The 27304-nt window shown below is 38.5% G+C and overlaps 1 protein-coding gene across 3 annotated transcripts in view; it reads left to right on the forward strand.

Annotated features, from left to right (window-relative positions):
- The window catches only part of LOC139768485 (WD repeat-containing protein 47), a 68970-nt gene that overhangs the window by 19962 nt on the left and 21704 nt on the right, over positions 1-27304 (forward strand). For all 3 annotated transcript variants that reach the window (XM_071698723.1, XM_071698705.1, XM_071698714.1), the window contains exons 2-6: positions 2348-3047; positions 3361-3958; positions 4250-4601; positions 11543-11653; positions 12027-12102. In XM_071698723.1, the coding sequence (XP_071554824.1) occupies positions 2367-3047; positions 3361-3958; positions 4250-4601; positions 11543-11653; positions 12027-12102 (1818 nt within the window). In that variant the 5' untranslated portion in view covers positions 2348-2366. The remainder of the gene's footprint in view (positions 1-2347; positions 3048-3360; positions 3959-4249; positions 4602-11542; positions 11654-12026; positions 12103-27304) is intronic.

Genomic DNA, 27304 nt, shown 5'->3' on the forward strand with positions numbered 1-27304 from the left:
AGTTTTCACAGAAGTGATTCATTGATTTCAAGTATTTCATATTCTTACCTAAAGAATCAGTAAATATTCAAATCAAGCTTATGTGGCTTTTCTTAGATAAAGTTTACAGAATATACTTGAAATCAATGAATCACTTCTGTCAAAACTAGATACTGCAGCACTAAGAATATAATCAGAGATGTGGCCTAGTAATAAAGTATCAGACTCATAACCACGAGGAACCGAGTTCGAGTCCATCTGAAGACAGGAATTTTAATATTCTAAACTGTACCCCTCCGGACCGCGCACGAAAACCTCCTAACCTAGAAGAATGTTGTTCTATACAGCCAAGTATTTCATATTCTTACCTAAAGAATCAGTAAATATTCAAATCAAGCTTATGTTGCTTTTCTTAGATAAAGTTTCAGAATATACTTGAAAGAAGAATAAATTCTTCTTTTAAGCACATGATGATAAGCTTTTCTAATACTTATGATAAGTATATCTTAAAACTAATATTAAGAAAATATTCTTTGTTGAAGAAAACTATTACTCAAACCAAATAAAATAAAATGAGTAATTGCTTTTCTTGGCTGTAGAACGATATTTTTCTGTGTGTACATATATTCTGAAAATATGGTTGATGCAAATTGCTACATTTTGTTGTGCCGTAACCGGGAGTTGTTCTCAGGGCCGGCACACGATTCGGGAATTCCGAGTCGGAGAGTAAAGCACGTCGCAATGTGTACAATAATTGAGCCAAATATATTTCCCTTTTACACTTTACATCAGTTCCCTTTATTCTAGTTCCGATACTCGCGAAGTTGAAACGCTTTTATATTTTAGACGCACGTTACCGTTTCGTTGTTAACTGACGACTGCCCGCCGATCGTCGGATTCGGCGGTATTTTTCCGCGTCTGTCGCTAACTCGGGGGCTCCCGCGTTAGCGCTAACCCTACGCGGTCAGCGTTTCTGGTCGTGTCGAGTTGCATCGGATGATCGGTCGCCCGATGCAATCGTCAGTCTTTTCGGCGGATGTGGATTTTATGTCCGTCGCTACACGGAAAAAAAAATTAGCTACTGTAGCAAATGTAGGGACACCTAATATTTTTTTTGCAGCGAGAGCTATAATTTAACAATAGTAGCAAAACCGTTTTGCTACTATTGTTAAATTATAGCTCTCGCTGCAAAAAAAATATTAGGTGTCCCTACATTTGCTACAGTAGCTAATTTTTTTTCCGTGTAGGGTCGGATTTCGTATCGGAGGCACTTGGTGTTGCCAAGTGCATTAATTAGTCTTAACTACGTTGTGCGCTCACAACATCACACAAAATAGCGTGTGCTTGCGTTATGTTGTAAACACCACGCATTTGCCTAACAGCCAGCTCGCAAAAGAACTGTAAAGCGATCATCAGGATTCGTGTGAACGCAATTCGATTCGCGCGCGGACTTCCGTTTGTTGTAAAACGCACGATTACGAAACTCAGTAATGATATGCATGTATGGAATGCACGAAATAGCACTTCCCCGAAAGTACGTTGCACTACGGAGCCAGCGCACCCGCAGACGTGCCCTGATTATCGCATAAGTGGGTGGCTGGATGCCGAGACGTTGATCTAGAACCTAGACTTCTCTCTCGCTGCGGGCCACTCTGAATATAAATATTGCTAAGCAATCTTTCGTCTGCGTTTCATTTTCCCGCATTATATTATAGCACGCGAAACTTGAAACTAGGAGGTAAATTCCTGAAGCGATTTAATAATTCTTAGATATTACATAGTAATATCTACTAGCGATACGGTAATATCATGTTAAATTGCTAGTAATATTCGCGGCAACTTCAATATTTCTCAGAATGAAATATCACTTTTGTAATACGTATTGCCTAGTTTGTGCAAAGTTTTTTTTTTAAAGATAGGAAGTTAAAAATCAAAGGTTTTAGTTTGATAGTCCAACGAATTTGATATATTAATTTTACATCATTTTAGTTTCCTCGTGTTAATATGACTCTTCCTAAGTGTTAAGTGTGCGACAGTTACATGTTTTTCCATAATGTCATATCCAATTATAAAATCGTAAACGTTATATTATGAATTTTTTAAATTTCCTCTGTATCTCGACAAACCTATTATAATTCGAATGATCACAATTATTTTGCAGAAACTGAAATGTATTTTTGTAAAATGACTTCATTATCAGAAGACGATTATACGTTTCATGAATAATCAAAACTCAATGTCAGCATCAAAATTTTTCATTTATTCTTCGATAGAAATTTTTTTACGAAGTATGTCTCAATGACTTCGTGCAATGCATAAAGATTCGAGGCACTATACGCCAAATTATGTTTTTAATGAAATGATCCAGGTTGCGTATTCGGTACGTGATGCCGGCGGCGCACCTGACGCTGCGCGAGGAGGACGTGGTGCGACTGACCTTGGAGTTTCTCCACAGCCGCGACCTTCACATCTCGCAGCTCTCGCTCGAGCGCGAGACCGGCGTGATAAACGGCCAGTACAGCGACGACGTGCTGTTCCTGCGCCAGCTGATCCTCGACGGACAATGGGACGACGTGCTCGAGTTTATCCAGCCGCTGGAAGCGCTGTCGGATTTCGACATGAGGAAGTTCACGTACTCGATCCTGCGCCACAAATATGTCGAGCTGCTGTGCATCAAGTCCGAGGCGAACGTTATCGCCGCCGGGATGAACGGCAGCGTCGACAACGCCGTAGAGGAGGTTGTCAAGGTGTTGAGCGACCTCGAAAAGGTCGCGCCTTCTAAGGAAGAATATAGTAGCCTGTGCCTGTTGCTTACTCTGCCGCGGCTGACGGATCACCTGCAGTACAAGGACTGGAATCCCAGTAACGCGAGGGTACAATGTTTCCGCGAGGTTCACCCTTTGGTAGAGAAGTTCCTGCCGGGCGACAGGAAGAGCGCCGACCCCGCGCATCCGATCACCTCGGCGAAAAACGATCGGCTCATTCAGCTCATCATCAAAGGAATCTTGTACGAATCCTGCGTAAATTATTGCCAAGCGAAAGCTACCGGGTCGAAAGAGAGCGAACAGGTGATTTTTGTCTCTTTATCTTTTTTTTTGTTTTATTTTATTAAAGGATAAGATTTGCCAAAATTATATCAAAATTAAAATTAAAGTTACTTTTATTTTTTCTGTATACACGTAAACTATATAATTACTTGATAAAATTTTTAATTGTTTATTTATACATATATATTTATAATATTTACATATATTTATACATTTATTTTCATTTTTGATAGTATTTATACTTTTATTTATATTATTTATAGTATTTATATTTTATAATTTAATTATGTTTCGTTTAGATTTTTAATTCCGTGCATTCTCTCTTATGTTATAGGTAGAGATGAGTTTCTCGAGGCTACTGGATGGGTCCGTGGGCTTCAGCGATTCGGACTTAAGTTTGCTCTCATGGCTTCAAAGTATACCTCCCGAGACGTTTGCTGTACCCTTTGCACAAAGAACCCTGAACGTCGACGTGGAGCGCCTGGAGAGGCCCTCCTTGGAGACTTCGTGGACGGAACATATGCTAATAACGCCGATCAAACCGAAGACGTTTCCGCACAGCGCCATGCCGTTTACCAGGCCGAGATCCGCCGCGGACATGATGTCTCGTAGTTTAGTGCCGGCTCTGGAGGCTGGCCTCGGGCCCAGGAGTCCCAAGAACACATCCATACCATCGGCGGCACTTATGGCGCTATCCGTCGGCGACGTAAACCCGATGTCCAGGTCATCATTCGCTAGCTTCCACTTAACCGGTTTCAAGAACAACAAGTTGATGAATACTAGCGTCGATAGGCTCTTCGAAAACGAGGGTGATGTCTTCCTTAGCTCGAATTACACCGAGTTTCAACAACTACCCTCGATACAAGAGACCACAATGAATGCTCAACCTAAGGCTCCGCCGAGAACTCGAGGGCACTCCAAAAGCCCCGACGGTAAGATTACAAAGCACATCTTAGAAGTACATTTAAAAGTTTTTAAATAATATCGCTACGTGCACATATCATACAAAACATTTGAATGAAAGAACGATTAGATTTTTAATCGATCTTTTATAGCAAGTACTTAATAACACATGTTTAATTATTTCAATTAATTTACTTAGCTTTGATTGATTTTATTATTTCTACGACGGATCTGTTAAAGTAGTTCCATATTACATAGAAAGTTTCTAAATTATTTTAAAAGTAACCCGTAATTTTTTTTTTTCATGTTTTTTTTTATAGGTGGGGAAGTGGATCCTTCAGCGACATCCACGCCGGAACGCAGAGTGGCTGGAAGGGAATCGCCGGCGCCTTCGACCGCCAGGAGTTCCAGAAGGGACTCCTTGACGGAAAAGCCCACTGGAGTCGCAGCCAAAATTACAGACCCATCCGTAATACCGATTAGAGCGATGGTGGCTCCTAGCGACAACCTCGAACAAAGTTACAACGGTGGCCTATTTAAAGAATACCAGAAACAGAAGCAAAGATTGCAGGAGACTATCCAACAAAAGGAAAGGGAAAGGGACGAATTAGTCAGGCAGCTAACTGCACCGTTACCCATGCAAGTAGCAGATAATAGACTTCAGGGAGAAGGGTGAGTAATTTTTTAAAAATATTAGGTTTTATTTAAAAAGTAGATATTTTCAATGAAAAATCGTCATATTTACGATTTTTAAGTTGCCAGAAAGGTACATATGTTTTTGCGTAATAAAGCATAAAAAAGAACAGTTGCACAGTTTAAGAAATGCGATAATTTTTAAGTAGCATTACCGCATAGTTAATATATGTGTATTGTCAATATTGTCTATATCGATCCTGTTGCATCGAATGTACTGAATGAAAAGTCGGAGCCCGTTGCATTCTCCAACAGATGGCGATAGCTAAATGCCTTTGTCACGTTTATTGTAGTAAAACATGTGCCGAGAATAGCAGCTTAGATTTAGACTCCGATGAAGCACTGATTAAAAATAGACTGTTACCCTCCTCTGAGAATCGGTAGAAAAAACTGATTATTTTGACTATTTCGATCACTTCTACATGATTTTCCTATGTGAAAGCCGTTTAAGAAATTCTTGAGTAGATGAGTTTCTATAAAAATTCATGGAATTAGTCGTTCCAGAAATTTATTATAATTCTATACAGTAATATATTAAATATTAAATCATTTAACACCGTAATATTGAATTTATTAAATTATTCAATATCCGTAATCTTTTAAAACAGATTTGTATTAAAGCAAATTTTGATTAAATATTTGAAATAATTTATCTGAAAAATATTCTAACAAGATTCTCTCTCTTTGAGACTTATATTAATTTTATTTCCAATTAAAAGTTACTTGAACATGAGAAGTCGATTGGTTCATTCATACATAATTCCTGTATAAAATTAACGCTGATTAAAATTCGAAGTTTCAGATGAATCTGTTTTTTGTCGTTATATACAACGATTGATCTCAGGAAATAATTTTAATGCGTTTTTTGTCTATATAAACCTGTTTTTTCGCGCTATATACAACGATCGATCTCAAGAAATAATTTTAATGCGTGTCGATATACCGTGTTGCAATTGAAACATTCTGCAAGAAAGCGAACGTTACTCGCACAGAGACCGGCGATTGAAAACGGAATTCGATCACGGTTCATTGGCATCGACCGCTGACATCGTGCTCGAACCGGATACCGGATGCGTGTACAGCAAAACGGTGACCGTACCATTCCGCCAACGGTCCTGCCCTATCGATGATTCACGCGCATACCTCTATATTTATGGCCGCATTGTTTCATTCAAACGCGTGACTATATCCTGCAAAGTGTGTGCCAACACGTAAACTTCGTACATTTATACTTATTTCGAATTTGCGAACGTACGTCACATTATTTAAAACGAAAAATTAATATTTAACTATTATCACGTTTCTTTTAACTTGAAAATTAACGATGCCGCGATAGAAAGTTCAAAATAGAATGTGGTAATATGGATTGGGAAATAGCGTAGATTATTAACTAGATTCATTATTTATTTAAATATCCACAATTGCATTATTCTAATCAACACTTTTTATAATCTAAATCGAAATTTTGATGCAACGTTCATAATTTGTAGCAATAAAATTATTATTATCGTTATCGTTCATCTTTCATTTATATGAAAGCTTTAGCTGGTTTAGAAGAGCTAGCTTAAAATATATGAGTGTATTACGAGATATTTTCCGAGTAATAACTATTTCGTCGTATGCGGTTGAATAGTATTTTCATTGGTGGTTACGTACGTTTTCACGAACGTGCTAATGAGACTAGCTAGCGCAGTCGGCGGCGTCGACGTTTTCGCGGAATGAATCGAGGAATTAATTCGGTCCAAAGGAGCTTCGAGTGTCTGGCAGTTCGTTAGCGGCGAAATACGGCGTATTTAGACGACGGCATTTCGCGGTCGACGAGATGGAGGCCGAACGAGAGCCCTTGATCCTTCGGCGAGTTCAACAAACGTGGTTATTCTTGATGATTCGCTAGATTTATCGGACGGCGCGTTCTGTTTTTGTTAACGACTGATATAAAGCTCCCTTTGAGACACTCTATCTTTGAAGAATTCTGTCTTCTTTCAAAACAATGATATTGCTGAAAAGTAATTTTTATTTTTATGCAAACATTCTTGGTATTATTATTTCGTATTATTATGAATCTGAAAACGTGAAAAACAAAAAATTCTTAAATTGTTTAATTTGTCAGTGAAATTAAAAAACAGATATCTTAGATAATAAAATTATTTGAAATTAAATCTCCAAAATTGAAACTATTCTGGAATATAAAATTCTAAAAATATAAGTAGTTTCTGAAAACAGATATAAAGTGAAACGAAGAAGTTTTCAAGGACTCGAATAAAATTAGGAAAAACGTACATATAATGTAGTATTTCTAAAAAATACCTTTATAAAAAGTCTCGGAAAATGTACCATAAAATTTAAATCCACACACATGAGTCGTACATATAAGAATGAATTGCTGGTCTTTCTAATAATTTCCTTTCCACTAATTATACCGCGTTGCCGAGAATATCGTGCGGACAAATATGCTTTTACCGTCGATTACGTCCACGTAAATATAACGCATCGAATTTCCTTGGGCGAGAAATTGCTTCGACTCAATAACATTGCCGATGCCAAAGATGGGTCTTCGGATTCTCTTTACATCACGGAGACTTGATGCTGTTCGTCCGTTGTAACGCAGCCACCTACTTGCGCGAATACGGCGAGATGCAGTGCGTAATTAGAACGCGCGAGCGGTCGTCATTGGTAACAAACGAGGCTTTGTTGGAACATCATCGGAATACGAAGTAATCGCGAAGCAGTCCCTCTCTTTCTCTCTTTCGCTTGGATTAAAAGCGCCTCGTTAGCATTGAACACTCCAGGTGTTGTGTGGTTCGAGATGAATATAGAAAAACAAATCCGCTTTGAATAATCGTTCCACATCGATGAGTTTATTGTATTGTGTAAATTTTTATGCAGTCAAAAGATTAATTATACAATTACATAATTGAGTTACTAAGCACAATTATATAATTGTATAATTAATTTCTCTTCTAATTGCCTGCGAACTTACGTAATAAGTAAACTTATCGAAGCGTATACAGTTTTATTACAGTTTACGATAGAAGCGTATACAGTTTTATTACAGTTTACGATAAAATGTTATCTTATACTTATATCTACATTAGAAATATATTAAGCAAAATCGAAAATGTGGCAGCAAAGTATCAATAAACGGAATAAAGTAATCATTTTTTCATGATGAAAATTAATTATTATTATTATTATAAATAAATTATTAATGATTATACTTATTTAATGATTATCACAAAAAGTAGTCAACTTTATCTTTCAAAATTCATTGTATTTGGTCTATTTATCAAAAAATCTCAATTACTCCATTTAATTCGACAGCAACGCGTTTCTTGACCTACATTGACAATAAATGTTGACCGAGACTTTTTTCAAGACAAATCTATACATAGGTAATATATGATTTGTGAATATATTCGCGCGGTGGTACAATAGCGTTACTACAAATTTCATATCGCGTGAGCGTACGTAGTCACGTTCCAAAACAGTGAGAAAGTTTGTTGATGGCGGGTAAACGCAGAATTACAAGCCTACCTTAGTAGGAAAGGACGTGGAAAAACCTCGGGCATTGTTTGATGCATTGATATCTTTCGAAATATTTCGCGGCGATGTAAAAAGCTCGATGCGCGGGAACGATTTAAGAAAGCAGACCGGAGAATTCCTTTGCCGATGAGCGGTCAGAGCAGCGCTTGAAAATTCATAAAGTCTCACGTTCGTTGCTGATGTAAGGCAGAAAGTGTGGCGATACGTTGTGAAATTGAGTATAACTCGCGTGTATATCATTTTAAACTACGTGAGAAATAACTGTGAGGCGCTGCTTGTAGCTTCTGTTTCTCGAAGCGGGACATCTGCCAGATGTTCCTACGCGCGATTCTCCCGAAAGCGATTGTTCGCGCGCTCGATGTTCTTTCGCTCGAAAATTATTACCCAGTTGAAAGTAATAGCTCGATCAAAAAATTCTGCTAACACTATAATTTCACGTCTTCTCTTCTACATTTATGAGTTCTTAAGATTTTTTGGATAAAGTTGTATATCATGGTAAATCTCTAGAGACCTCAAATATCCTATTATACTTTAAGAGTTTATTAGGATCTTCGAATCCACATTGATCAAGCAAGCAAATGACAATTAAGTTACATCCAAAAGAGAACTTCTTGCGTGATTTTATTATCTAACACTTCCTATACACATTTCTGTTAATCATTCGTGATGCTCCCCCTTAACTTTCTATTTATCAAAATGCAAAAAAGAGAGCGAGATGTCGTCACGCTACTTACTCCGTTAAAGGAGCAGACCGTGTTTTCCCCCCTTATTTCATTTATCTCTACATTTGCATTTGAGCTCCCTAAGAACTCGCAAAACTTTCTACATCTCTCGTCGTGAATCGCATTCGCGAGACGTATCGCGGTTGCACACACAGCGACAGCTGATCGCCGCGGATGCATCGCGCCGCGCCGCGCCGTGCCGCGCGTGCAGGCGGCCGGAGGGAATCAAAGCAGCCTCTGATAGGTTCGCGATACGCTTTGTTATTACGGAGCGGAGTCGGAGCACCGACAGGCCTGAGCTCAGTCGTGCCTAATGCCGCTGCCAGGCGAATCGTATAGTCGCCACCACCGTCGCCGCCGCCGCCGCTCTTGCTCCCTCGCGAGATACTCCACATCGGGCCTCCTGGCCGGCAGTATCGGTCCGGTACCGCCCGCAGCTGCAGCTGCACGACAGCAAACGACATACCGCTTATTCGCGACCGCTCTCGCACGTCAGTCCTTCAACTGCGAAACGAAACGAGCGGCGAATTCCGCGGCTTCTTGAGCGGTCAAGTCGGTATCGGGTCTGTCTCGCCCCTTTTTTTCGCGTTTCGGAGCCGCGTCGATCGTCGAGTGCATTCCGATCCGTTTGCGACCGCGAGGGACCATCGACCCCCGAGTTTCGCTCGTCGAGAAACGAAAATCGAAATCGTCCGCGCAAAAAGAGACCCGTGTATGTGTGGCGATGAAGGCGTGAAGACGCGTCGCGGCTTGACGACGAGAAAAGTGTGCAGGAAGCATGATTTATCACAAACCGACGACGCCGCGATTCCGCATCGCTGAGCGGGTCTGCGTTCAGCCTCCTAACAATCGGCCGACTTATAATAAACAGAACAGTCACAGCAGCACGTGCAGTCTTCGGAGCGTTGGTTCCACGCCGCCGTGTATAAGTCGGTAAATATTACCTACTCGTTCGATCGCTCGGTGACATTTGCCGCAGTATGATTTATTCAGAGCATTCTCGAGGCGGAGCATTCTCGAGGCAAAGCATCCTCGGTTCTCGAAATATTAAATAGATTTTAATTCTTAATAATCTTAAGGTTTTAATTCTTTTCTACTAAAAGTTTTATAAAGCTTATATAAATCGCAAAGATTTAATGAGCATTTAATATCGCGCGAATAGTCATTTCAACAATCCATTGTTCTTGAGATCTAATTTAATCTCTTGAATAATCCATTTCCAAATAAATCTAGAGCTGCTATTTTCAGAAGAGATTTGCAATTAATTGACATTATGGAATGACATACTCTGAAACGCTGACTTTTTTTTAGATTGCCACATGATAAACATTATCTACAATGTCACGTTATATTCTATGCGTATAATTTTCTATATATTTATCAATGTCGGCTAATGTATTAACGAGAGATGATTAGTACTCCCAAATATAAATTGTTTACCACGATTTCCGCGAATATGAGTCAATCGCGCTCGCTGTATTGTATAACTTATAAGCCACGTTCAGCAAAGACGCAACTTGCTGAGCTTGTGGAGCTGCGCCGGGAGCTCATGTCGCATCGCAAAACGTTACTTCGATTGAGAACGCAGCACGCGCCGTGATGCAGCGCGATTTTGTATAACGGTAACGAAAACTGAGCCATCGCACGGTGATCGACTGGAGAGATTGTTTCAGTGATTTAGAGAATGTCGGATTGTAAATCATCTGCGATGTAACATATCAAACCGTTACGTTGAAAAAACTAACAGCTCCTTCGCGACCAAATGCCACTATGAAATTGGTCCACTTTTGACTGAACGATTACGTCGATTCGCAGTTGAGGTCCAGGAGACTTCGAGAAAATTGAAATGCTTTCGAAATTTTACGTACATCAAGTCTTATGAGAGAGATAACGCATCTTGCGAATTATTACATGTTGTTCATGATCGCACATCGCATATCACTTGAGATTACATTTAAAAAGACACTTAATCCGCTGTTCATGCCACGAAGACCCGCGAGTCTGAGTTCGCGGAGGTCAAGATGGTCCAACTTCTCGTTTTCCCGCGTTGGAACTCGGAGGGTGACAACGAATCCCCGATAAATCATGTCTCACTTGAGTAATGGCTCGGGTTGAGAGGTCTCGCGACTTCTCAGACTTTATTTCTGTTTCTGCATGAAAATCGCGGTCATGGCTAATTCCCAGGTCTATTCTTTGAAAGCGAAAAAGAGTAGGCACTTAAAAACAGGATATCGTGAATTATTTGTAATAATTCGATAGAGAAAATCTCTGTATCTCAGAAGCGGAAACGACTAAATTACTTGTAATATATGTTCTAATAAGAATTACTTTTTTATAAACTTCTGCTTATAAAAAGATTAATTTTAGATCCTGTGCTTCTTAGATTCAGATGTGTTTTACGCAACTCTACAAAGTTATTGCGTGTAACGTGCAATAAACAGTTGGATTTACGCCGGCTTAATAGTGAGATTACTGGCTGGAAATATCAACGGAAATGAGAGATTAATAAATGACAGATGATATCGCGTGTGACGAAACTAATACCTTCAATCATAAATTCCTCGTACTTTAAGAGAATTTATGATCGCGTGTGAATCGCGGCGAAACTTGATTGCCGTTGAAAATTATCGTTCGCATCCATTCTGGCATTTGCAGAATAAAGCAACCTTTGGGAAGCAAAGGACCTTCTCCCGTTCACACGAGTGCACCTGTCCGGTCTGGAATCCAGTCGCCGAAGCCTACGATCAATGGATCGGATCCAGTCGCGTAAGTTCCTCGAGTCGCATCGTGTATAAATTCCCCGATAATCCCACTGCGAAAGATACGCGAAAAATTATGGCTCTCTCGGCATTGCGTCATTTAATATCGATAACATTTAGCGTCGGAATAATTTTCTTTTTCCGATTATCTAACCATCAAATCTCCTTCAATCCCTCGTTTTTTTAGAGATATTCTTTAATTGACAAACATAATTAATTTTCACACACACCACACACCACACACACACACATTCTCCTTTGTTATTATATACATTTGTATGTTTTTATTTGCGTACATTTTTGTCTTTTCCAAAAAATTCATGATCTTTATTTTCACAACATGACATACTTAAATTGATCGTGCATTTTGTTGTTTGCAGGAGGCAAAACTCGGTGTCAAGCGGTATTTATGATTCAAGGGTCTCGGAAGGACATTACGACGTCATCAAACCGAAGGTAAGTGAATTTTGAAATATTATATATGTTTTAGCGTCGCTGTCTATTTTATGCCCACGAATCTCCGGCTGCTTTCTTTTTTAACAAGACCGTAATATTACGTTTACGCACACTCGTGCGCTGCGTTATTTAATACGACAGTATGTCATTCGGTTATCGCATAACGAGCGTAAATCATGAGCATCGACGTACTCCTCTAAATCATACTGTCATTTTATTACCGTGTCTATGGCAATGTGTCCGTTGTCCCATCGTAAAAAAAATTGCACGTTGACTTGCCACCACGCAGTACAGCGTACAGAACGTACCTTCTATCCGTCTTTCCGTATTTCCTATAGACTTTGACGTAAAAGCTATAACACGTTTATAGTGTCGTCCGTAATTCGCCGGAGAAACCGGCTTTCCCACATTTTCCGCGAATCGATCGAGATAGCAGGCACATAAAACCGATCGATATCTCTCTCCACATCTCTTCCGGTGTAATTCAGAGGAGATTTTAAGATTGTTACCGCGCCATTTTTACGCCAAGTAAGAACGTAATGCTCAATATAAAAGACAAATGCGCCGATAAAGCCAACGGAATGTATGTACGCTATGTAAACTTATATGAGTGGAAACTGCCCAATGTATAATTCAATTTTGTTTAACATATTGAAATTACTGAACATAAATATATCACGCTTCATAAATCTGATTAAACACACATTAAATCGAAAATTCATACTTCGTATACTAACATAGATACGCCAGAAAATAGAAATTTAAGTTTATGATTTAGTATCTTTCTAGCAAATTATATATATATATTTTTTTTTTCATAAATGCACGTTATTAATAAATCATACATTCGTTTCACAATTTATACGATTATATATCCATACCGTAATAAAATTTATATAAGTCTTTTATTTTCGCTGATTGGCTCTCTACATTTTTGGCTTAATTCTCTTCGTTATTGATTAGTCTTGGCTAATCAAGAAATTGTCAATTAAACGGTAATTGCCTCAATTGCCAATTAACTATGGGACAATCTTCCGTATGCCCTTTTGCTGGACTCGATTGATCTTTCTTCTTATATCTTTCGTTATACATTGCTCATCTGCTCATTTTTTTTTAAACGTTTTTTTATATCAGAAAAAAATGACTTTTTTCAATTAATTAGTAACTAACTACACATTTATTTGAGTGATTTTTTATTTTTTTATTTTATTGAAAATCTGTATACAATATAGTGTTAAAGTTCTAATACTATATGGTTTATTATGTAAAATTTTCTTTTTATAAAATTTAGAGATTTACGGCACTCGTGATCAATGTTCACATGCAATACGAAATTACGCGTTTCCGCGCCGGATAATACAATAATAGTGACCGGCGCGCTGGTAGCCGAAAATTTGCATGTCAATTCCCTTTTCTGTCCTCGACGGCGGAAATGTTACAACGATGAAAAGAGTCGAATGGTGGCTCGTTTACCACGAACAGAAGTGACAAATAAACAGGTGATACCAATGTGTCTGCGAAATTCGGCTATTTAGTTACGCAAACGTGCCGTTTGAAGGATATAATGTTAAACAATGATGACTTATTATTAGTAGTTGGTCTTTATTTATTACATTCTGTCCTTGCATCATTTCTGCTCCCGTATTTCGCATATCGTGTCTGCTCAATCCTGACCACATATACAGAGCATGACTCTGAAGAATTCATATGGAAAGCTGGTTTAGAAATTATTTATACTTAATAATTTTAAACTTTCAACAAGAAAATTTTTGAACCAATTGTCAAACTAAAATAATGCAATATATAAACGAAACATGAGCTTTATGACTTAATTTGGTTTAAACGTTCGACATAGATTGACTTATTTTTGTTATTAATTGCGTAGATACAAAAAAACAATGCTGCGAATAAAACGATGTCAAATGATAAGAATCGAAATGCTTATTCTCGTACAAAAAAATATCACTGCTTTGGATTCAGTGGCCTCGTTATTGACACGCTTGCATTATGCAATACAATAATTTCGCGGAAGTGCCGTGACGTCAGCTAGGTGTGGGTAATCGCAGTAAACGCGTTTTATAGAGATCCCGATATAATCACTGATTTCCTAAACTTCGCAACGGCATGTTACGATACCCGTTTTAATGTACGTTTATTGGCCGCTTATTTGTCACATACTGATAGAGGGCTTGGTACAGTTATACGCACCTTTGTTTTCTTTCATTCGCGATACATCGTCGGCAACAACGGCGCAGTATAACAAACTGTTAGAGCAGCGCGAAAACTATACGACAACTGCGACTGAGAATCGAAATGTTGCGTTTCCGCGTAAGTGTGCCGGCGACGCTGTAGCTTTACCGGCTCTCCATTTTCACCCGTTTGTCTTTGTACGATTTAGCGAATTGCAGATCGGCTATGAAAGTTCATGTTGACATACCTCGCGAATATCCATCCGCGTTCTACATTCGCAATCGTGCGCATCTAAAGGCCTTCGCGTCATAAATACGATGACAGCGGTACGTTTGATTTTCGCATTAATAAAGTCAACAGCTGCGAGAGAGCAGTTTCTCTTGGTGAAAATTTAACGACGAGATTATCTCTACTTATTAATAATTGCGAAACATTTAGCATCAAATTTCTACGATAATTCTCTTTGTAGATTATTTTAACAAATTTCGATGATATTATTTTGTCAAATTTATTAAGATTATCTAATAATCGTCAATATAATGTTTTTAGACGTTAATTAAGATAATGTTTTTAGACGCCAATAAGCGATTAATGTTTTACGACTGCAGCGGCAAGAATTCGATGAGATCTACGCCTACACTCGAAATTCTAATGTCCATTCTCGTTCGATGTTAAATTATACTGTGCTGTGACGTAGCAGTAGCATGTAAATTACGTCGCACAAGAGCGCCGATATTATCATCTCGCTGTCGCGCACAATTGGAGGAAGCATCGCGTTATTGACAGAAACGGTGTTATCGCGTGGGTGCCCTTCCGAGATTTTTCGACGCATTACGCTCTACCGTCATCCACTCATCCGAAAGAATTACGTAGAAGCTACTTCATGGTCGCCGACAGTTGCACGGTGGGAGGTCGAATCGAACCGAGTTAGACGAGTTAGCCCAATCAAAGCTTTGAGATCCTTCAAAACCGATTTGACAACCGCTGACAGACATAATACTCGTAATTGTGATAACGTCAACTCACGTTCGGTTCACAACGCGACACCGGTATTGCGAATGTATCGCTTTTTCAAGAGGGAGTATACCCTTTCCAGCACGCGGAACGAAGTCGTTATTTATCTTCGATCGTCAAGGTGAACCGGAATAGGCCACTGCTTCTTCGTGTAGGTGTCAAAGAGAAGCCGGGTAACTCGATAACCCGCGGCGAATACATGCACGCGCGTTTCCTTCTGACAATACGTGACTTGCAACCGACCGACAGTCGCGATAAAATTTTATGATCGTGGCGCTACTTCACGGTGATTCTGCTCTCGAAGGTCCGCGCCGCATCATGTCATCGTGATATTTAGCAACATGCTCCGAGAAAATCGAATTACGGCATTAAACAAACGTGCCTATTCACATATATTTTAATTATAAATTATATTTAATCTTTAGCACAAGATGTTTATACCAATTCCATTTTTTAAAAAGGGATTCAAGGGATATTCGCATCTAATTGCTGTAGTAATGCTAATTGCTCATTTCGATGTTACTTCGTATTGTGAGCGGTTGTCATTACATGTTTTGACGGTTTATACATTGGGTGGGTTAATAATGCATAAATTTACCAATAAATGTTAATAAGCATAGAGGATTATTATTTATTAATTAAATTTTAAATCAAATTTAAATACATTTTTTTTAATTTATCAGAAGTTTATAAAATTTAAGATAATTTTTTTTTAATTTAAGATCTAAAATTTTAAAATTAAAGTTGAAATAAATTTACAAGTAAATTATGCTTTCGACTGTAATCTATTGAAAAATACATGGCATCAGAAAATAAATAGCATAATGTCCGCTTGTGATGTTCTAATATTATAAAATTATGACAGAGAGAGAGAGAGAGAAAGCTAAAATATTTACATTAGTTACGACTAATGCGATCATAACATACATTTGTAGCAATTTTAATTAACCAGTATGATCAGTTAAATTATCGTTCCTCTTTTGGAGCAAATTACATAGTTATTAATACAATTCGCTCTAATTCGCTTTAATATAATGCTTTAGTATAATGCTTAAGAAAACATAATTTGATTTTAGGAGATTGTGCAAATGTAATTTTGGGTGCATTGTAGTCTTTATTTACAGAAATCATATACATATTTGCATGATTGCGATATATGCGGTACACAAATGCACTCGCCGCAATCTGTGTTGCCTCTATGAAGTGTAACGCAATTGCGGCTCCATCTCGTTGGCTGCACGAAAGAACGTTTCCGTTCACCAGATACCATGCTCGCAAATCCTTCTTCTGCCTTCCCGGTAATCAGGAGTAGATGGCGCTAATTACGATCACACTGTCACAAATAAAAAATGCTTTAGTATGAACGTATTAATTATTGCGTTCATGTTTAATGATATATCTTATATAAAAAAATCTTTTTGTGTTCCTCAGTGAACTCAAAAGTCATTTTACTCACAATTAGTGAAAGTATAATGCTATTGCGGATGTTTCGAAAACATATATCTCGTGGAGATTGTTATAAAGAAGAAAATAATGTAAATGATTATCATTTAAGTGAAATTAGCAGAATTACGAAAAGAAATTTGATATATTGTTCGAAATTAATTTAATTTCTCTCTTTTTAGTTTCCGCTTTCATATACGTTTCTTCGCCAAACTCGGATCATGTTTTATAATTTGATTTTAATTCATTTGTTACAATTTGATTTTAATTTATTTAATTTTCATTTCAATTTATGATATTCCTACAATGTATCTGTATTTTAAGAGAAAAAATAATACTATTCCTTAAAAGCATAATGCGGTTTGGTGTTTACATAGACTGGGGAATGAGTCACTTGCCATTCTAGTTCGCAACAATCTGCAATGGAAATGTTTTTTCTTGCACATCGAGATTCGACGCTACAACCAAATCTCGTTTAGAGATGTTTAAACCAGTTTTAGTCATCTGAAAATTTAAAAATTGTGATTTGTTTTTTATTTCGCCGTGTGTGATATGTTTTATGTCTACCACAATTATGAATTTATCCTTAACATTTGATTAATTACGTGATAATTAGGTACGAAGATAAATGCTGACGTTCATAATTGCACTGCGTTTAGTATAAATTTATTTTTTTTCCGATTCCATTTATCTACTTTTTATCTACCTAACCTCGCTCTGAAGATTATCTAAACATTTAAAAAATAATTGCTCTATAATCATCTGTTCTCCAATTGATAGATCGATAGATTGATAGATCGGCGGATTAACATAATCGGTTGTTAAAGATTATAAAGATTCTGAAACACACAACACTTTATACGTATAGATCTAAAAATATTTCCACAAAGTTTATTGTGTGGCCTTTGACGCGATCTCTTCAAAATCGTATTTTTGCGAACATATTTAGTATTTGTTTCTCCCTGTAAAAAAATAGATTTGACAGAACGATATACGTCTGTCGTGAAGAAGGAAATATCGCGTTATGATGCGTTAGCGCAGAGTTCGCTAGTGATGCGCAGGCATGTGTATCGCGCATCGGCGTTTATCAAGATGGTAACTGGACCCCATAGTCATGAAGCGCGCCTTCGTTGGCGACCTGATTCCGCGACGTGCCAAGGTCATATCGACGGTTCTCTCGCAGTTTTGCGTGACAAACCCATAAGGTTTGACCTAATATGGATACTTCGCCTTTGAACGAATGGCACACCGGTCTGGTGGGGATCACCGCATGGCGGAGAGCTCCTTCGAGGCACCGGGTCTCGCGCGTACCGCGGTACTCCAGTACCTCATCAGACGTGTGTTACGACGCACACGCGTTTTCATATAGTTACAATCGCACTCCCACCACGTTGCACATACGCCGGTTGCTTAACGAGCCGCGAAGGTAGAATCGAAGATCGCCAGTCCCTTGACGTGGTCTTGTGAGTACATAATTGTATATCGAACGGACGTTGGTATACTGCAAATTAAATCTATCTTGTGACACCATCTATATGAAATCTACGTGATGCTACGTAATTGTTAACAATTCTCTACATATAAAATAGAGCATTTTTTTATTACTATAAAAACGTATATATACGTGAGTGCGCCGCTGAAACTCGCTGAAATATAACAAGAGAACTTAACAAAAGTGGATGTGGTTGGAAAAATTTCGAGAATCTGCAAAACAAAGCGTGGAGGATTTTTCCTCGGTACCGAATAATGTTCTAAGGCATTTAGAAGATTATTATTGTTACGGTAATACAGAAGCATTATCATATTATGACGGAATATATGGTCGATGAACAATAAGACCAAGACGAAATATCTTCCGTCTTGACTTACATCGGGGTCGAGGAGTGTTTTTGCGAGCTAATTAACATCCTGGTAGCCGTAAAAGTCACCAAGCGAGACAATCTGAACGGACGAATTCCTACATAAGTACCTGGAAAGCAATTATGTGGTGTATGAGCGAAGCGTGGAAATTGTATACTTGCAAGGTCGAATACTAGACATTTTTATCGAGAAGGTCCGGAAAATTCGGAGAGGATTCCGTAATCTCCAATTGATTTCACATTTCGAGAAAAGATTTCCTCATCGTAATCTCACAATGTCATCGGCACACCAGCAAGCGGCCATACGTCGCCTCGAGGAGCTCTTCAGGGACGTTAAACTGGAGCAACTGCAGAACAATCCTGAATTAATCAAGCACGAGATTAAGATCGACAAATGTTGCGAGATACACGGCAAGCACGCGAAAGAGAACTGTTGGAATCGCAGAGGATCAGTCGGTAGTCTGTATCACGCGAACAAGAAAGATTCTTTTGGACGTCATGACTATTATAGTTACACCGGCACGTCTCCGACCGGAAGAGGATCGCTGAATATACCGATGTCGCCGCCCAAGAGAGATCTGCACCCCTCGACCTTTCCCAGTACCCTGAGAAAGAATCCCTTGGGATCATCTATGAGCGCTATCAACAACACCAGGAAGGATCTTTTTTCGAACACGATCGGCGGATTGCCTTTACGAAGAGACCCCATAGGCCGCTCCATGGGCTGTCTCAGGAAGGACACCTTATCGAGCTACAACTCGCCGTTGCGACGGGATTACGTGGCGAAGTCGATGACGAATCTTCAGCGACCGGCGACAACGCGGCGCGACGCTGCTCCGAATTTGGCCAGCCTCTTCGCGACCTCCGCGGACCCCCGCGCGAGCCTCAGGACCGGGCTGAGCACGTCGAACGGGGATCTGAAGGCGCGCAGCTACTCCAACGGGAACCTGAAGAGCTGCCTCGCCGGTTCCAGCGGGAATTTGAGGAGCCACCTGAACGTGACCTTGAGCGGCGATCCGTCATCGACGACAAGTTCAATCTCGGATAGCCTGAGAAGGCCCGATGGCAAGTTGGCGCTTTCTAGTGGCAGACGTGGCTCGTATGACCGGAGGAGACTCTCCACGGATTCCTTGGATAACCTGAAGAGAAACTCGTGGGATCCAGGTCGCAGAGGCTCTTCAGGCTCCTCGGGCGGATGGGATGATCCGATTTGGGAGGAAGGAAGCTACGGCGGTGGTACCGATCAGGTAACGAGTTCTGTTTACTTCGAGAGAGAGAAAGAGAGATCATGTGAAAGGCCGCTGATGATGCCATCGATAAGTAGAAGAGCTGAGTAAGCTATGCGGTAATATCGCTTTTATAGCGCGGTTATATAGATATGATTATGAAAGTCGATCGGCAAACATGTCCACGTGAAAAGGATTTGTCACATGAGTAGATTATTATTCCCGTAATAAAGTTAGAAATATTTGTTATCTGTAGGATGTGTGAAAAGCACTTTTACAACGTTCGTATCTACGTTGCGCGAATTGTCTCGCATTATTTTCCATTCTCATGCCACGAGCGACATGAAAATACGTCGGTTTGTCAGCCGGAGGCTGACTTACCTGGCTGGATTGCTGCACGAGAGCGAGTAAAAATTTATCGGTCCTTGTTAGGCGATCCTACACACACGAGTGACTCGCGCTGACGCGTGGGAAAACCTCAGGATCCGTTAATGTGTACGCTAAATATTAGATTGCGGTATGTATCTACCGGAACGCAGTTACGCCGTGTAACCCGCTCTTCGACAATTGGAGTCCGTGAAAAAAATGTTAGAAAATCTAACCTACAGGATTTTGCAAACTGATCCCATGATTAGAGGCATTTCATGACGCAATAGATTCGCTAAATTTGCGATATGTAATTTCGGAACTGATAAAATTTATTTCGTAATTTTAATTTGCATTTTTATAAAATGAAAAAATATACTTCGTACCATTGCCACGAATAAGGCATTATGAAATCATTTTTGTTTGTTTATAATATCGAACTGTGGACTCATCAATATTATACCGGTTTTAATTCCTGCTTGCCTTCCCGACTAAAATTATACTGCATTTTTTAAATAGCTCTACTTAAGTGTTTTTTTTCTGATAAGATGCTTCACGATACTGACTTTTATTGTTAAGTTGATTGATTCCACGTAACACTGAGGGGAACAAACACACTTCCGATATGTGCTTACGTCATCGACGTGCCTTGCATGGTATGAAAGTGTCACGCAGTGTTAGTCATCAAAACGTTGTGATAGCGTCGCACTGCAGATAGGGGAAATATGTGCGACAATGCTTCTATCCGCTCAAGTCTTGATATATTTAAGTTTGATATATTTTTTGTTCTCAAAATCTATCGATTAATCATATTTAATTATTATTGTGCACAATAATCGCTGAAATCTTTAAAAATAAACCTAAAATTAGCATATTGTATGAACATTTGTCACGTTGTATAATTTATTAGGTGCACAATTAGGAAGAACCATGCGCTAGAACTAAAATTTTACTGAAATAATCTCATTTTGATAAAGAAAAAAATCTTATTCTTTACAATTAATTAATTTTTATTTAATATATTAACAGTATTATATTATAAAAGAAGGAATTAAAGCCTGCACAGAATCTTACTCTCATGATATTCTGATATGTTTGATAAATTATACTAGATAAGAGAGAAATATTTTATAATTTTAACTTTTTCCGGCAAATATACGTTAGCTCTTGCATTATTACGGTGTAACCTGCGTTCTCCGGCTGTTTGCCCTGTAGGCAATGGATCCGAGCATTTCCTGAAACAAGTTCCTCGCAGGTGCAACCTACGCACAGCGTTCGGCCCTGAGCGGTTAAGCCTACGCGCTCGCTCCAGCGATAATTCACATTTTTGCGGACAGACTCCCCCTTATCTCTCTCCCTCGCTTCCTTCCTCTGTGGACGCTCGGTTTTTCTATATAACGCGAGAATTACGGTTGTATACACACGATCCACGTCGGTGCGCTCGATATGGTCTTTCGAACACGAGAATTTAAAAGTAGCTTATTACATCATTATATTAGTTCATTGTGAACTTATATATCTGCGACGCTGCATATACATGAATGACTTTTTGCATATACATGAATTTACCCATTAATATAACAGTGCTAAAAAAAAATCTATGATACCTAAGTAAACTTTTTCAAGAAATATAAGTTTTTCAAGTTATGCACTATACAAGATAAAGATTCTTGCTTTTTCATTCTTCTAATATCTTAGTGTGCGAAATATTAAGCAACTTTGGTTTTTTTAAGTAGATCTGAAATTAATTTTTTGGCGTTTTTTTTTAAATATTGCTGATATATTGATAATCATTATATTAAGCTCATACAAAGAGAAAGAAGGTTGAGCTTTTTCATTCGGCTAATGCATATTTTTATTGTTGCTGTACCACGCGGGGTATCGAAATTCCTCAATCCGGTCTGTGCCGCACGTGTGTTTCGTGTTTCGTGCGCGATGCGCTTTACCTACATGCAGCTTCACGGTCGACGAGCACGCGCGATTTTCCGCGTGTCACACGGCTCCGGAACCGTTCCGTCTCACGGTACGACGACATCCAAGATGATTGACCGATCGCCAGTTTCGGTACCGTTAAGAAAAATTGACTCTTATTGGCGCACAAACTAGCCAAAATTGACCCACGAAAGGATACTTCGTGTGTCACGCACGTCCATCCGCGGTAGTGCAATATGTTTTCTCTACGCATAACAAATACTGGCCGGAAGTAAACAGCTAGGTAAATCGTAATAATTTTGCAATGAATTGGTCGTAAAAATTACTCTATTTTACATGTTAATTTTCAACTTCGATGACTCAGAAGTGCTGCACGTATCGTGCAGCACTGATAGCGGATGATCTAACAGGAACATGGAAAAGCACTTTAAATTATTTGTGGTACTCAAGATGGCGGTTTCTTTCACGTAAAGTAAAAGTTATTTATTAGACAGCTTGAAATTTTTCTACTACAAAAATCCTACACAATTTCAATCGATACGAAAATTTGTACAGAATTATATGTACAAATATCTACGGTAGTCTTTGTAGATGCAGATTTTTGGAAATTTTCGAAAGTGATCCGGGATTGGATCTATAGAAATGGAAAGTCGATCTTCTCGATCGCCCGGAATATCCGGGGGACTGCGCTCGCGAGTCTTTAAGTACCGAAGACTTGGATCCACGTTCCAATCGGTTCAAGTAGGCAGGGTCATTCACTCCGCTATTGTCAGCCAGACAGTCTAGGCTAGACGGGTATCTATCTACTGCTGGTGTTAATTTCCGAAAATCTCGAGTGTGACCTTGCAAAACCGACCTCGAAGAAGCATCACTTCTTTCAATCGTCATGCGAGGACTACCGTGTTTTGAGAAAAAGTTTCTCCCGTATTTCGTGCGGAAGAATCGAATCGGTTACGAATCTCTCTCAGATGGTACGATGGATTCTTTGGAGTTTCAGGTGAGGAAACTTATTTGAGACTTTCGCATACACATATCTTATCAGGAACAAATTATAAGAAAATGTAGGTGTAAATGATCGAAAGAATATCACAAGTCTTTTACGTGTCTATCTTATAATTTCTTTGAAGATTAATAGTTTTTCGTATTTCTCTTATTGTAGTATTCCCTGGCTTTTATTAACGGAATTAACGGCTAATTTAACAACATAATTAAGATTAAATGAAGCACACGTCAATAAGGCTCTATTAAATGTTCGTTCAAATTCATGCGGTACTCAACTCCACTAATTAACTCTAGAAAAGATTTTTGCGTGGTTGGCGAATACTGCCGGCTGTGATTTCAATTAATAAAATAATGTTTTATCAGCGTTATTAACGTGCAAATTAGACTTATCAAATTATCGTCCACTCATTATGCTAGAGTTTCATAGTATTAATTGATTTCGCCGTTAAAAGTTTCTAAACTTTTTTTAAAATATTAATATGATTCATTAATAAATAGTATAATACTCTAATTATAAGAAAGCGTATCGCAAGTGATCGAAAGAATATCACAAGTCCTTTACGTGTATATAATTAAAATTAAATTCTATATAATAATTTATATTAATATATGTGTAAATTTATCTTGAACGTATAGCTTCGATTATTTGTAATCTGATGAACAATCTTGCAATGTGTGCAAAACTGTTCCGGGAAAGCGTGAGATCTCGAGCTCGCGTCACGTATAGTCTCCGATACTTTTCGAAACATTATACCGGGAGACCTGCACGACGCAAAATGTTTGCTAATTTGGTGAAAGTCCTCTATGTAATCACCGTCTCTTCATCCTGCATTTCAGTGAAATCGAGCGTTCCTTTCTTCGTCTCTACCTTGGCACATGACCTTTTTATCGGTACCACAAACTGTATTCTGCTATGACCATGATCCGTGGCGAACATTTTCTTTGCCAAGTGAAATGGTTGACATTTACGACGATAAAACCTTATTCAATCATTCGGAACGAACACATCTATCGTTTCTTCGAGAGATGCTTGTGGTTCGACGTTTTGTTTTTAGTCTCGTAAAACCAACTTTAGTGCATCTCTCTTTCATATATTGCATCGTAACGCCGCGCCGGGCTTTCAGATTTAAATGAAGCGTTGAAACATCTTGCGGATACTAATGGAATTATGTAACCGAATGTCAATTAGTTGCCAAGCTGCAGATGGAAATATAACGATTACACAGTAATTGACTTAATATGACGCTTACCAGAGCAAACATGTTTTTGCAACGATCGGTATTTTTCTCGTACTCTAAAATTAGACGCAGGTTATCCCTCTTTCGTCATCAGTAATAACTTGTCGGTCAGTCGGATTTCCATGTATGGTGTGATCCGCGTGGGTCGTCATTGCACCTTTGCTCGCCGACGTGGCCGACAACGCCTATGAATATTCGTTTTCTTTCTGAGTTCTTTCTCAAGTATACTTCATTATATTTCTGCTCCTCAAGCACAATAATATTCTAGTCGTTTTTTTAGAGGACGCAAACGTATCTCCTCTATTCTCAAATTTATTTTGAAATAAAGATGAGAATCGAGATTGGTACAATCACGATCTGCAAACGTTCTTAATTAAAATTGCGATTGCAAATTACGGGATCCAGATTACTTCTAATATAGTTTCTATACACGCTTTAGAGTATCTAATTGCGTTATTAATCGTAAATTGAATATCGCTTCTCTTTGGAATATATTACACGCGTAGAAAACGAGATAATTTACATTGCTAACGATGTCATAGTCCATCATCCGCTTGTTGCCGCCGAAACGATTATTGTTTCCCATTTGTAGGCGGCAACAAAACGGTAATCGCCATTTGAATGATGATGATGCCAATTATACTTTAACGTTGGTGTTCGAGAATAATAAAAAGCGCGGCGATGACTATGCGAGCGTCTGCAAAAATTTCAAGTTCACGGATATAACATCTTGATATACGAGTGTAATGTCTTGAATACAAATAAGTATATATAAAATAAAATCCTCTTATTAACATCGTAATTCTCTTAAAACATCAGTACGTATATCTTAAAAATACTGCTTCTCGAATCATGTTTTCTTTGAGAAAAAAATTATAATTCATAATTTTAAAATTGTTTAACTCCTTGTAAATCAAAATGTGTTTTATGAGAAAAATTTAAAAAATTGTGTTTTGAAATCTTTGGTATCACTTATTAATATATCTTTTAAAAAAGCATATCTTCAAGTATATCTAAATTTTCTAAATCATTTCAATTGCTTCTTTTTTTAACGTTTTTTAAAAGTACCAGGTTTTTTTATATGTAATACACCGGGTGTGACAAACACCACACTTTAACGTGGATAAAACAGAAACCTATGTTAGCTTGGTGAATGTACCAGAAGGTTGATGGTAAACGATTTCAACAGTCTCTACCTCGACGATCCTTGGTCAAGACTTCTCCTATCTCACTGACGAGTTCTGCGTTATCGGTATATGACGATCTTTCTTTTTCTTCTTTTTTTGGTATTTAATTTTTATTTTTAATTTCGCGATAATAAGCATGCCTTAATAAACCCGAGTTTTTCTTGTCATTCATAAGAAGAAAAGTAAATTGAAAATTCTACTTTCTACTCAAAACGTGGCCGAACAGCTAAATTGCCGAGAAAATCTGGGTCGCAATCTTCGCGCTGATGGATGCAAGTTCGACCAGGCGCATCTAATGTTTGTAATCCACTTTCTTGTAAATTTCTTGTGATTGCCGCAAACCGGCGCGATTTTTTCTCTCAATCGTGATGTTCGTAATTTGTGAAAACACGATACACCGCAATGCTCGTGTATGCTGTAAATTAATTTATGACACTTAATGACAGATCAGAAATTTAACGGAATTCAAGTTTTCATTTAATTGAAGTGACGTAAGAGAAGATTAAGCCAAATACTACTTATCATTTATCCTCAGTGATTATCGCTTAATATTCATAAATATATGTTGTTTACAATTTTATTAATTATTTGTAATCAATAACCTTTTCATTATTCGAAGATAAAAAAAAGGATAACGTTAATTTAGTTAGAAAGCAATACATTAATTTAATTAGCCAGCAAAATGAAAATTTTAAGTATACAGTATAATTAAAAATAAAAGTTGTAAGTACAATGATTTATACGTATTATATCAACGCAGCAATAATTAACGTCATACCAACTTCGTTGGCAACATTCTGATTTTGAACCATCGCGAGCGTGTGAAACCTCTATCCTTCCGCCTTTTACGCCGAGATATCGCTTTCGATTTTTTTTTTTCGGTATAATCCGTCAGCGGTGGCTTAAGTCATGGTCCACGTATCAAGAAAGGACGTATATGATAATTGCAACGTGGCGCGTGTATACTTGGTAAATGGTAATGTACGGTTTATACTTCGTTATGCCGGTTATCGCGTTGCCCGTTTTCGTGACAGGCACCAGTCAACCTGTTATTAGTATTTTTAACGGTACACGATACGCCGGCAATCCGGTCATACTCGGCATTACATTTTTCGTTTCCGCTCCGAACTCCGCTCTGAACCTCCGAACGAAAGAAGTCGCGGTTGGTCGCAATACGCAAGCATTACGCAAGCGGTTTTACAAGAAAACTGGTCGCGCTTCTTTTTTTTTCTCACGCTGCAAGCGGCTTCTCGGATAAGAAGGTGCGCGTACGAGTGCAGCACGTCGAATTCTATTCGCGCGGTGCGCAATGAGTTGGAGCCGGTAAGCTGTTTCTCAACTGCAAGTATCAGCCATCGATTAACTTTTCAAAATGAAAAGGTCAATCCGATTGCTCTGTCACGCGCAAATAAAGTAATTTTTCATTCGCGCTCGCGATAGTAGCCACCGGATCGCAAGAAATAAGGACTGATCATCAGGTAGAATTATACGATTTACCTCCAATACAAAGAACTTTCCAAGATCAATGATAATGAAGATGTGAATCAAGTTTGATGAATAAGGAAAAGAAGCGAATGTGGACCGTGAGAAAAAACAAAATGTATTCTTCATGTGGGCTGACAGCTGTATAATGCAAAATCATTGCGCGAATTGAAGTAGGAATTTGGTAGCTGGTAATTCCGGTACCGAAAACTCGGTCAACGTGTGCCTGTTTCTGCGATAACTTTGACCTCGACAACATTTCT

Source organism: Temnothorax nylanderi, unplaced genomic scaffold (assembly GCF_030848795.1).
Source record: "Temnothorax nylanderi isolate EJ_2023f unplaced genomic scaffold, tnyl_v1.0 TNYL_tig0002_pilon, whole genome shotgun sequence".
NCBI lineage: Eukaryota > Metazoa > Arthropoda > Insecta > Hymenoptera > Formicidae > Temnothorax > Temnothorax nylanderi.